General features: G+C 42.4%; 1 protein-coding gene across 1 annotated transcript in view; it reads left to right on the top strand.

Moving 5' to 3' along the window:
• Positions 1 to 3,723: 3,723 nt before the first annotated feature.
• The window catches only part of LOC107185430, a 34,375-nt gene continuing 24,177 nt past the window's right edge, over positions 3,724 to 13,921 (top strand). Inside the window, exon 1 of the mRNA XM_015573102.1 lies at positions 3,724 to 4,005. Coding sequence (XP_015428588.1) covers positions 3,724 to 4,005 — 282 coding nt within the window. The remainder of the gene's footprint in view (positions 4,006 to 13,921) is intronic.

Here is a 13,921-nt window from a genome sequence, read left to right as displayed (position 1 = left end):
GAGGATCGTCACATAACTGTTCGAGAGATTGCAGAGAGGTTAAATGTATCGCATACAACAATTGAAAATCACTTAAAATGTCTTGGACTCGCTAAGAAGCTCGATATTTGGGTTCTGCATATATTGAAAGAGATTCATTTAACACAACGAATCAATATTTGCGATATGCATCTCAAGCGCAATGAAGCCGATCCTTTCTTGAAACGTATCATCACTGGTAATGAAAAATGGGTCATGTACAGTAACATTATTCGAAAACGATCATGGTCCAAGCGTGATGAACCAGCACAATCCACATCTAAAGCTGAATTGCATCAAAAAAAGGTCATGTTGTCAATTTGGTGGGACTACAAAGGTGTTGTGTATTTTGAGTTGCTTCCAAGAAACCAGACGATCAATTCAGATGTTTACTGTCAACAACTATTGAAATTGGATGAAGCAATAAAAGAAAAACGGCCAGAATTGGCAAATCGCAAAGGAATTGTGTTCCACCATGATAATGCAAGGCCTCACACATCTTTAGTAACTCGTGGGAAATTATTGGAGCTTGGTTGGGAAGTGATGTCGCATCCCCCATACAGCCCTGATATGGCACCATCTGATTACCATTTATTTCGAAGTTTGCAAAACTCTTTGAATGGTAAAACTTTTACAAATGATGATGACCTTAAGTCGCACTTGGTTCAGTTTTTTGCTGATAAGGACCAGAAATTCTATGAGCGCGGAATCATGAAGCTGCAAGAAAGATGGCAAAAGGTCATTGAACAAAATGGGAAATATATGATTGATTAAAGTTTATTCTTTGTATAAAAAAAATGAGTTTTATTTCACATTACAAAACCGAAATTTCTTTCTTACCAACCCAATGACATGATTTCCAAGATTCGATCGTGTTTGACTTCTCTTACGATTTCGTCAAGTTATAGTTTAACAATCCTTGTGTATGTACCTGATTTCCAGGTGGAAATATTGCAATAAGAATTCTTAATATTACATTCGCCCGTAAGGCGTTACATTATTGTCAAATATCGGTCATATTGTACGTGATTGTTCAGACAGGAGTAAAGTCATTGTGATGATGACTATTATTATTAACACGTCGACTGCCACAGTGAAAAAGGCCGTACGTAACCAGGCACATTTTATTTTGGCTTTTAATTCTTTTACATTACGTTTAATTAATAGAGGCTGTTCGTCTTGTTTTAAATTAAAATACATATGATAATAGCGATTGCATTTAAAAATGCTGGATGTCAGAAGACTGGACAACTTAAATTTCAAATCTTTCTGTCAAACAAGCGATTCCAGTCTTACAAGATCTCGTACATACACAGAGTTACTCAAAGATTTTTTCGTACCAAGTTTATCAAACGGAGAAACATCCAAAGAATTACTAGATTATCCGAAGTGAATGCGAGCAAACGTGATTCGCGTTATTCTTCATCAAAATGCGAAAGGAACAATAACCGTGGAACACAGATTAGCATACACGTCGTTGAATTCTTTTCGTTCCTCCTCCGTGGCGGCGTAATTAACCAGTGGCAGGGGGGGAAAGGGAAGAGTTACAGAAAAGAAAATGGTATTCAAGCAGCAAGCGCGTAGGTAGACCGACAGAAACAGGATTAAGTACACGGAATTCGAGAGTCCGGAATCCAAGGTAATTCTCGCTTAATCCCTCGGACACGGTCCTGTTCGTTCGTTCCGTTCGACTGCGAGCTCCCGATTATTTTCATCGTGATATCGCCTGTCCGAAGATAATCCTATACCCGATATTGCTTCCATCTTTAATGCACTCGGAATCCATCCCACTCGAGCGTATGTCTGGTTCCTCCGTTCGACAGAAATAAGATCGCGGAACGTCCCGTAACAGACGGGCTTACATCGAGGAAACTTTTCCTCGAAGAGATTGATCATCCCGTCGCGTCGGTTCTCTGGATCTCCCTCGATTACATTCATCCCGATCGTGTGAAAACAATTTCGTGTGCACCATTTTAACGGATGCAATTAAAATACACCGAGGTCTGACGCGTCCCTGGACTCACAATCTGTCAGGCAGTCGCTGAATTCGGAACGGTACTTGTTGCGAATCGATAACTTTAAACATAATGGCCATGGGTAAAAAATTGTCTTAGCGGTTTAACAATCAATGAACAGTCATTTTACATATGAAGGTAATCGCTTTCAAATGGTATTGATTTTTTTGTTTAGAAAATTTTATTCACCCCATGTAACATTACAAAGTAGAACAGAATTTAAAAAAATTTTCCAAATTTGCCAATAAGCAACGCAGCTGAAATCTTGAAAAGTTAGCTGAAAGTAAAGATTCCACAATTTGAAACGCTTTTTAAACGATACCCACTTGGCCCGATTTAGTCGAGTTCATAGAGGTGATCCCTTAATTTTCTTGCGGAGTTTACGTGTTTCGTAACGAGTCCAAGATGTTCAGGTGGAACAGATTCACGTTGGCATTCTCGTTACAACCGATTACGCTTCTCCCCCAGCGCGATCGTAGATACTCCAGCAATTAAGTTTTCGTTTCACGATCCTCTGACGGGTGTTTTTATTTCCAGGTGGTACGGAAAGAAGCAACACGAGCCCCGTTGATGAGCGAAATCGTCGGCCCATTAGAGCCCACCTTTCTCTCGTAAACCGCCCGGAAGAGTAAAACAAAATACTTGGAGGGGACCATAAAAAGGATAATAGAACACGACCACCGCCATGGGTGAGGCCAGAAGATAATAAAGCAAATAGGGATATCTTGGAGCAATCGTCCTCTACCAAGTGATCGACGACTGATATACGATCAATCAGGAACATTGCTAAAAAAAACCATCATTATCCATCGATCGAAAGTCGAAGAATCTTTCGATTTCATGATCCAAGCGATATGTGTTAACCCATGACACGTTTTTGGAAGAAGGCGTTCTACAGCCAATAATCGTCAGATAGTATCGTGCTGTGTGCTCCTTCCTTGATAATTCGATCCCGAAACGTTTATGTCCGAGTCGAAAAAACCGTCGACGAGGCTGTAAGAAGAGACTTGTGAATATTTAGCCCCTGGAACTACCTCCATTCGGATATCTTCGCTCGCTTTCTTTTTATCTCGGCTCGATTCTCATTTCGGCCGACGAACTTCCCATCCCCTCCACCGTTTCGCATTTTCCCACGTCGTGCGCATAAAAATATAACGACTCGCCGCGCGGCAGCGTCGGTTTATGGAGTACGCGGACAAGGGGAACTGAGCGAGGCGGAAGGGAACGGAGCAGGGCCACCGCGATACCGCAGGATCGGCCGGTATAATCTCATAAAACCCGGTGAAGAGTCCATCTACGCGAGCGGTAAAGCCGCTCGACGACGTTTTTCCTGCGAGACGCTTTCGATGGTTCCTCTTGCCCTTCAACGCTCTTTCCTCAACGGCGACCGAACTGGCTGAGGAATTGCATTTGGAAGAGTTTCACGGAACCACCAAAGGAAAACAGTTTTCACGAAGCTTACTGCGACTGTAGGTTAGGCTCGGTGGCCTAATGATCGATCGAAACGGTGGAAGAGAGAAATTCGTGTGATGGACGGTTGCGAAAAGTTTGTGACAGTGTGACGTCGTTTGCGGGTGGTTTCGACTATAAAAGACTCACCTGGATAATATATCCAGTTTAGTTTCTTATGTCTTCGTGATTCGTTTTGAATTGTTTCGTATGTAACGGTTGAGGATAAGGGAAGATCGCGATGGATCACGTGCATGTGAAGTCGAGATCTGCGTCGAAGAGCAACCCCACGAAGATGGCGTGCGAGAAGGCTACCAGGAAGCTCAGGACCATTCTCGTGAAGGCATCCAGGATTGGTGTACCGACGACGGAGGTTGCCAGGTTGCCCACCGCGAAGAAACTGATTCCGCAGCGGGATCACGGATGGAAACTGGCGGTGTTCCTTTTGCTGATGCTCGGAGGAGGGATGATCGTCGCGCTCGCCTGCACCGCGAGGAAAGGCTGCACGAAGCTGGAGGAGATCGTAAGTAGATATATACTGGGTATTTCACGTAACTCGACCACCTTAAACATATCGCTTATTTTGTATGATAGAAAAAATATCAGGGGAGAAAAATATTCTGTTCGAAGTCGCCAATACGGTGATGGGCCGAATGTTTTTCTCAAGGTCATTTTTTTTTTTTTCGAGATTTCAAGGTCATCGAATTTTTTTTTAATGGGACTACATATTTTCACCACAATACTCTTATAGCATATAAAAAAACAAATCCAACGAGGTGCAATACAGTAAAACCTGTTTTTATGCGGTAGATAGGGACCGCATAAAAGAAACCGCACAAAAAAATATTCGGAAATTTCATAAATACTACATATAATAAACAACTTTGTACGACATACTACAGAAATTTTTTTTTATGCGGCGGAGAGGGACCGCATAAAAAAAGTCGCACTTAGAAAATACGTCAATTATTTACGAAATACATGAGAAAGTGCTTCCAAACAAAATAAATAATTAAATTACACATTATAAAAACATTTAATTTTTCATTGTAAAAAGGAGAAGTTTTCAAAATGCACATTACATAATTCACTGCTAGTCGTCGTAATCCTTAACGCGCATCTTCTTGTGATGAATTGGTTCACCATCTGCTAGTCTATTTAATATTAGATTTTTTGTTTCTAATGGAATTGTCTTTCTTTTCACTTTTTTTTGGCTACAATTATTCATTTTAAGGGAGTACATATGTTTAAAAATAAAATGAAAATCATAAAAACTATATACAAATAGAAACAAAAGTAATTAATTTGTTTACCTTTAATCTCACTATAAAATGAATCCTTAATCACGTGAGTCGTGGATAAAACTCGGAATACAAACCGTATGCTGCTAGCGCGTCGAGCGAAAATAATTGAATGTACATTGTCGAGAAACTGTTTAAACCAACTGAAGAGAGCGTCTTGAAGTGTATATTTATATGTACACTGATAGAAAACATTACAGTAATGCCAACGCCGTTGAAATTCATATACCGCATAAAAAAAAATCGCACAAAAATAAAATCGCACAAAACAAATCGCATAAAAATAAAATCGTATAAAAAAGGACCGCACAAAAACAGGTTTTACTGTATGTTGACCTTCGCGTGACCTTTAGCGAAAAAATCATGAAATGTTTGTCGGTAAGCTCAGTACGCGCTTCGAGGACGGTAAATGAAGGAATTTCAATTTCATTGGAACAGTCTTTAGTTAAATCTTTATTTTAGAAGGTGTTCAAAATGTGCACCATGAATCTGGATACATTTTTCGAGGCGGTAAATAAATTCTTGCTGTACATTTTTAAGTTGCTCTGCAGTAATTGATCTACATTCGGGTAGAACCCTTTGTCGAATGTTTTCTGCCGATGAAAGGAGAATACGAATGTCTGTTTACAAGCACCAGGGACAATTACACGGTACACTGTTCCAATGAAATTGAAATTCCTTCATTTACCGTCCCCGAACGCGTACCGAGCTTACTTACAAACATTTCATGATTTTTTCGCTAAAGCTCACGCGAAGGTCAACATATTGCACCTCGTTGGATTTGTTTTTTTATATGCTATAATTAGCATCACACATGTTTGTCTACTTGAGACTAGACAGACGACATCCCTGGACTGTTGACTGATTCCACGAGGCCCCTCTAGCTGTGGGGATGACGTCTAAATGAAGACTCAGTGTTGAAAAGTTTTCGACCAGTAATCGATAATTTACAATATCCTCCAAGAAGAATTTTCTCAAACATAGTTCCTCCATCGATGGGAAGAATCGTAGATCCAGTAAACATCTTTCAAACGATTATCGAAACCATTATCGCCATCGATAGTTTCCCCACGTTTATCAGAGCATCTTTAACTCATTCTTCACGAACTAAAAGTTCATAAGACAGTTTCTTTACTCTGTTCACGAAGTATATTGACGCAATTTTCTCATGAAATCTCGATGGACCGCGGTACAAAGGATCACTTCCTCGAAAGGACACAATTCGTTAAAAAGATTTCCGGCTCCCTCCAGCCCCGAGGCGGTTCTAAAACTTACGCATACAAAACGAAACTCTCTGGATTACAGATAGAAAAACAAGACTCTCGAGGTGGAGTCGAAGTTAGTAGAAACCGTGCGGAGACGTTGGTAGTTCGTATTCGTCGAGACCCCGCGGCGAGGACCCTGGCAAAACATGTCTGACTCTCCCCATTTCCATCCCCTTGATCCATCTGGGGCAACTGGTGCTCTAACGAGTCTGGCACAATTAAGCGAGTAGCCTTTCGGCGGAACGATTCATTGGTTTTTTCCCAGACGTTGCGTACACTTCTCCCTTCCTATTATTGTTCCGCGTGCATTCTGCAGAAGACAGTACGCGTGTGCGCGAGTTATCGACTAGGCAGTCGTGTGGAACAGATAGAAACGGTAAATTTCACAAAAGAAAGTAAGACGGAGTAGGAGAAATCGTGTAAAGGGGCCAAGGTAGAGGATGAATGATGACAGAGGAGAAGGCGAATAGAGTCAGAGACGAGGAGAGAAGGATGAAAGCGTGTTAACAATGTTTCGCGCGGAGAGTAGGGCGAGCTGGGCGCTGAAATTACAGATCAAGGGGTTTCTAAACAATTACGCTGTCGGCGGGAGGTCAGGCCGAACAGCGTGAGGTTAGAGGTTACGGCTCGCAGGAGCCAACGCTTGCGGCCTGCGGCTGGTTGCGGACGGAGGGTCGAGGCTAACAGGAAGTGCTCTCTCACCGCCGACTCTGCTGATATTCTCCCCCGGGGAAACGGTGTTCCATTGTCCCTTCGGGCGGAGAAAGGGATTGGGATACGTTCGAGGAGAGTTTGATTCGTGGGTGCCCCAAGGATAAGAGTGGGAAGTAAAAGGGGCGATCTGTAGTGTTGCAGCTTACTCCTCTTCATAAGCTATACAGTTACCGGTCGGGGTCGATCGATCGGTCGCAATAACCACAACTTGGAAAGTTTCTTTGCCCTCCTCCCTACATCCTGGCCTACCCTTATCCTACCTTCCTTTCGTCTCCCTTTGATTCGTCGACAGGATTGGTAGCGATTTTCACCGACGTGGCACGAATCCGTGACCATCGGCCAACCGACTGATTGGCGGTCAGAAACATTACCCAGGATGAAACCTCTCGACCGCGTTACCGATCTCTTTCCACCTCTTTGATATTGGTCGTTCGACCCCTTGAACCCACACGGGTTACCATCGTTCGAGCCCGTGGGGCACGTGTGCTCGAGTTCGAAACGGCAACGTCCCCGACTCGACGACGCGCCGTCGCCTCGGTGCAGGAAACACGACGGGTACCTCTTTGATGTCTCTGGGTCGTCGCTTATATACAGCTTGTTAACGCTATCTCTCTGTACGCTTGATGGACGCGCATGCATATTCGGTTAGACGAGCCCCGGGATACAGGGAACACACCGGTGCCGGCACAGAAAATCTAACGTCGCACGATAATGGCAACGGGAGGCTCCGTGACCGACAGATTCGACCTGTTCAGAGACGGGGATGCGAAACGACGATGGCCTTAGAGACGCGAAAGCGTATTATAATAGACTGCTTTCTTAATAGTGATTCAGCGGTTTCTTTTCTTGTTTCGAGATTTTGTAGTTAGGTGTGGAAGTTGGGGAAAATGTGGAATGAGTAGCAGAGATGGTAGGATAAATTTTTAGTGCCTAATTCCTTATGTAGGGTTCAGTGAACAGGCAGTGGAATATCCTTTTGAAGTTTGAAGGACGGAAGTGCTTTTTATAAGAAGAGAAATAAGAAGTACATACTTTTCTTGACAGATGACGAAACGGTTCCATCGGAAACGTCTTCCCAACAATTGAATTTTTCATGGAAAGAGTATAAATAAACGATAACAACCTTTTTTTTTTAGAGACCCTGTCAGGCAAACCAAAAAAAGTTCTCCCGTTTTCGTTTCTCGTTTTGTTCGTTCCGATGAGTGCACACCCATTGAATAAAAACAACGAAATACCATTACCAAATCGATAGATTGCTTACCAATTTACACAATTCGGTCAACGAAATGCAAACTATCGTGGCTACGTTGTTCCAATTGTTTCTCAGTACAGTAATTGTATTTTATAGTATTGTGGGGAATAAGGGTCAGCCATAAGTGAGTGCTATGTAAACGGTAACAAAGTTTATTAAAAATACGTAATGAAGTAGATATACCTACTGTATACTAGCTTTACACGTGTTCGCTGATCTCTAATACGTTCTTTTTCACAATTCCTCGTTCTCTGCCGCCCTTCATTCACGCCGCTTTTTTAAAGACCTCACACCCGCATCATACATTCTTATGTGCCCAAAAACTCTACAAGCATTCTTAGAACCTCGCAAACTATAGCCGAAACTAAACATCCACTCGAGCCAGTTTTGTACTGTTCCAAACACTCTGTCGATCGCAATTTCTCTCCCACAGTTCATTCGACCTTTCATTCGCCGAATCTCATGATATTACAGTATATTCCTCACAAAGGCAAAAATAGTCACGAACATACATTCATCCTAGTTAAAAAACGGAAATTAAACTGTAAAACTGGTATGATACCAGGCATTTTCGAATTCACGAAAAGCAATTAAACAGCCATGTACATTCCTCTATCAAACCTGTTATATCAGCGTATGACTAAAGTGAAATCGCTATTGATCTCCGATGAAAATACTTCGTCCGATGTACTATAAATTTTCGTCTACGCAACGAATGCCCAAAATCCGTAATCGAATAATTATTAACCCAATCGAAAATCCTCGTACAGAGATCACACATTTCCCTATATAATTTACATATCCACGAAATGATAACAGAACATCCACACCAGTCCCAGTAACACCTACAATAATTCGCTGCCTCTGTTTTTTTTCTTCCCTGGTGGCGAAAGATCCGCGAAAATTCGCTTGGTCTCCCAAGCAAAAAGGGGAAGACATTATTTTTCCACGAAAGACACAGGCTCCGGGAATTACATACCGTTGGGAAGCAACGAGAGACAATGGTACTAGGTGAAGGTTCTCTCTCCCCTCCCCCCATTCCTCCCTCGCTCTCTCTACGACCGGGTGCATTTCCGGTGTGGCGATTCAACGCTGAAAATCCACGTCTACACCGTCAAATCCCATCACGGGAAGGACATAAATTTCTCCGAGGCTGGCCCTCCGTTTTCAACCAGAGAGTGAATGCACATGTGTGCACACACCTATACAGATACCTTCCGCGCAGTGTCACGACGCGGTTGCGTGCCCGCAACCGTGTCACCGGGACCCAGAGATCGGACATTTATGATTCCGTTCGTTCCTCATCATGGACGGCAAACGCTCTGTTTCTGACCGACGCACACACACACATACGAAACACACGATCCATCGACGTACTCTGGCTGCTTTGCGAAACGCTGGCCACGCTGGCTCGATGATAGTGTCGACGCTCTGTTTATACCGGGGATATCGTTTCGGAAGAATATTTTCTAGTATCGTGAGGTATATTGAAATATTGGATTGAACGGCGAATTTGTACATTTTCTACTTACTGTCACTGTAACAACGTATTACATAATTAACTGGTAGTTAATCTTTTGTTTTCGCAATCTCATCTGGTATTCTATCGCGTATTTTTTGTGCAGTCGGATTTTGTGATTTTCGGTTGTGAAAAGGATTGACAAAATGTCAGTTAATAATCTGATCGAATAATTAAAGAAAGACTGTCAAAACTGTCCGTTTAATTCAATACTATTTACCTGTGCAACGTAGAATTATCTCTTTTCAGGCAACCCCCGTATAACACAATTAAAGAATTCTGTAGTTTTGTTAGTTTTCGGAATTTAACGCTATTCTTCACATGTATATATATTAAACCATTTGGATCGTTTAAAAAAACGACAAGTAATCCCTTAACAGGAAACTTTTGTATTAAATGTGAAAATATGAAAATCCAAATAGCTTCTAAATTCTCCACTGTGTTGAAACCCATGGATCATATCGGCGCGAAAGTAATAATTTCGATATCGACTGAAATAAAATTCAGTTACCCATGGGACACGAATGTACATGGAGTCACCGAATATATACATATATATTTTTTAATTGGATCTTCTCGAGCGAAAAATTTGCAACGGGAGATCCGCTTCCCTGGCAATTCAGTGAACTCGAAATATTTTTCACTGTCGGCCGGACTTTTCGAATTTGTTAAGGAATTGTCAGTTTGGTCGATCAACGACGGGGAGGAAGGCGCCGTGGTTCGAATGGAGTGTAGATTTGTGCTCAGTCGTTGAACGACACTTGGTCACGAAGGATATTCACCCCGGAGAGAGAGTGCTCGAATTAACCCCTTAAGAGGGAGAGAGCCGTTTTATCCGCGGCGAGCTTTTCACGCTGGAGGGTGTATCCATCATTCATACGTGTTTGCGTTTTTGAGGGACCGGATACTCTTTGATTACGAACCGTTTATATATATATTCGACAAAAAATAACGTTGGGGCGAGGGTACTTGGGGTGAGAGAATCAAGGAAATATTAGTGATACTTCTTGCGCGAATAGAGAATCGTAATTGTGTAACTGGTCTTAGAAAATAGAAAAAGATACATGCATGTGAGAATATAACTGGAAAATACAGAATAATTCAACGTTAACGAACCATGACCAAAAACATTGATAAGATATAGAGGGTTGAAGAAAGTGTCAAAAATCTTGTTTATATTTTTTTTTATTTTAGTAATTTAACGAGTATTAACCCAGTATACATGTATAACAATTAATGACAATAAGATTAGAAACAGTTACATCGATATATTATACAGTATGGAATTAGTCACAAAAGGAAATTTTTAATGAAATATTGACAAGATTAAACAGTTCTTAGTACTCAACGATCCCGATAATTGACCAACGAAAAGTCACATCACGGTTTAAGGGGTTAACGATCAATTATACAGAGGGATTCGTGCTCGTTCTCGCACGTGGACGTGTGCTCGCGACTCGTTACGAAAGACAGGTAGCATCCGCGCTGTCGGTCGTTGCACGGGAATCAACTGGAAATCATCCGATTCGCGGACCGATTCACACAGGCCAGCAGAATTTCGTGGGTTAACCTCGGGACAGCTGTGCGGGATGTCCGTCAGCCGTGTCAGGAATATGATCCCGAGCCGCTCGTCGCGTCGGATTTGTCCCGACCGCCTTCTAATTAATTAATGCATTAATTTAACCCTCCGCCCCTTTCCCTTCCTATGCCCCCTCTCCACCCACACCATCCACCCGTTTGTACCGTTCGACCAGGCCGCTTTGGGGTTAATCAACGGAAATACAAAGAACGGCGAACGAACGAACGAGTCCAATTTCGCTAATGTACTCATTTTGTTAGGATTTCCCTGAGCTTTCGGTTTATTATACGAACGCCTCCCGGTTACCTAGTTTTGTGTGTGTACGTGTGTGCGTTTCTAGGGATGGGAACTGAAAGAACCGCGGCCTCGAAACGGTTCCATTTGGGTGGCTGGATACGAGTCAAGGTTAGACCGCGGAATTTTAAGAACATGATACCATTGAACTTTCTTAGAAAATATTTTCTGCATTTTCACAATTAGAAAAGAAATTCGGTGGGTTTGGGGGGCGGCACAGTTAAATAAGACACCCTGTATACGACACTATAGCGATAGTATTGTAAGCATACGGAGAGAATACTTTAGAATATACACAATACCTTATATTGTAATATACAAAAAGTATTGTGAGTATAGAAAAAGAATACTGTGAACTAGATATATTGGGTCGAATCATTAATAATTTCCGTTGTGAACCGCGAAAATTCACTAAATGATAATTAAATATCGATGATAAATAAGAAAAATTACATTGAATTACATTTATTTGGTTTAATAATGCTCGAGAACATGCGATAGATTAATGTTAAACGAAAAGCATCGTGGACTGCATTTATTTCGAAAACGGAAACGGAAGTTATTTATGACTGAACCTATTATAATATATGAGACTGCAGCGATAACAGTGCCACTATAGGAAAAGAATAACCGTAAACGATTACGGTCACACAAATTCTACACAGATTGTACACCAAAACAGTCCCGGAAATGTTCACCCCGTTCAACCATTGAGCAGCATTTCAGTCAAATCGGTATCGATTGAAGCGTGCCGAGCCATCGAAAGGTAATCACGAAGGTAACTCCTATTCGAGTAGAGGTGAAGAGGGAGGACACGCAATTAAGGCTACCCTGAAATAATCGGGGCCAGAGAGAGATAGATAGATAGAATGAAGTTGAAACTGGGTCGTACAGTTCGAGTAGCGAAAAGAATCACGTTCATCCGTGGTAAAGGAAGAAGAGCCGGATCCAGGCGACCTTGTTTCGTTTCCTGTAGGGTGGCAGATAGTGTTGGTGATGGAATAGGGGCGTCAGGGAAAGAATGAGATGGCCAACGAAACGCCGTTCGACACCGAGGAAGAAACGAATAGAAATGAAGAAGCGGGAGGAACGTTTTCGAACGAGTCCCCGTGTGTGAATCCGATTACCGGCGGGTCGACCCGTGGACGGGTGTCGCCGGCCATTAGCGGGAACTTGAATTTCAAATCCTGTTTCCGTGATTACCGCGTGGGACGGAAACGAGCCGGCGAAAGAGAAGGAAACGGGGTGAAGTCGAACGGGAAAAAGGGTTGAGCACCGGGGTTAAAGCACGGATCATTCGTGGCAGACCCCGACTGAGGATCATCCCTCGAGATACCCAAAGGATGCTTCGAGTCCTTTGAGATCGACCCAGCAGCGACACTAAACGCCACGTGGGCTACGGCTGCGGTACGCGATTATCAATCAGAAAGTTCGCCGCTTTATCAAAATTGCCTGGCGGCAATAACTCCGCGAGATATCAAAGAAGGCCAATTCCGAAGTTGAACGACTACGACGACTGGAAACTATCCTCTGGTCCTGTGAATTTTCATTTCAGAACCTTGGTACCTTGGTATAATGAGGTCGACGTCATGCGTTCCGAAGTATCTTCCTCTATATTCAGAAGCTGATCTACAAGTGAAAACAGAAAACTGTTAAAAATCTGTCTGAATATTCGGGAGTTATATGGGGAGGTGGGGGTTGCGAGAAGTTTTCGGATGGAAATATTTGGAATCTTTATGAAACTGGAGTAAAAGGTCCGCTCCCTTTCGCGACCGGTCGTTTACGGTGAACTTCTGTTAGACAGCTGTCCGTTACACGAAAATATCGTGGCGAGGGAGAGGGGGGAGGGCGGTGGCTAGCCTCCCGGTTAACTTCAAAGACGATTGTAGTCGCTATCGATTCAATCTTTCTGGTTTTCTCGGAGATGATGATCAAAGTTGACATCTTTTCTTCGGGCACTGAATCTATCGGGCCTGGTGTACCTACTCTCGGGACGAGATATTCAAATTGAATGGTAATAAGCGAATAAAACGGATGATAGAAGTCTGTAAGGAAATTAACATATTACTCGAAGTAGATTTGTGTAGTGAAGGTAGTGGTAAATTGAAGTGTGTGTATCTTACAATGTCCCCTTCGCTTTTGAAGCAAACGAAATATTGTTAAAAAGATTTTTAACTAACTTAATTACAGTTCTTATCGTCAATAATAATACCAACGTGATCGACTGTAGATCTAGTACCCTACGAAATTAATTACAAACCATTTCGTATGCAGCAAGCATCGTTTTATTTCCACATAACACACAAGAAACGGATGTAGTAAGGTTTATCGACAGAAGAAATATTTTTTTCAGTGACCAAAATTATTATAGCCCGGCGTAATCACAGTCATATAGTGCCATCACGAATCATTCGATCGAAGGCCCACGCATTGTCGAACCATCAAGTTCACTCTCGAACCACGATCCTTTCCTGAGCTATATTCGCGATATCAATTTCGTGTCGCTGATCTCACA

This window comes from Dufourea novaeangliae, unplaced genomic scaffold (genome assembly GCF_001272555.1).
Source record: "Dufourea novaeangliae isolate 0120121106 unplaced genomic scaffold, ASM127255v1 scaffold57, whole genome shotgun sequence".
NCBI lineage: Eukaryota > Metazoa > Arthropoda > Insecta > Hymenoptera > Halictidae > Dufourea > Dufourea novaeangliae.
The sequence above is the reverse complement of the archived record's forward strand: the minus strand, read 5'-3'. Positions and strand labels throughout refer to the sequence as shown.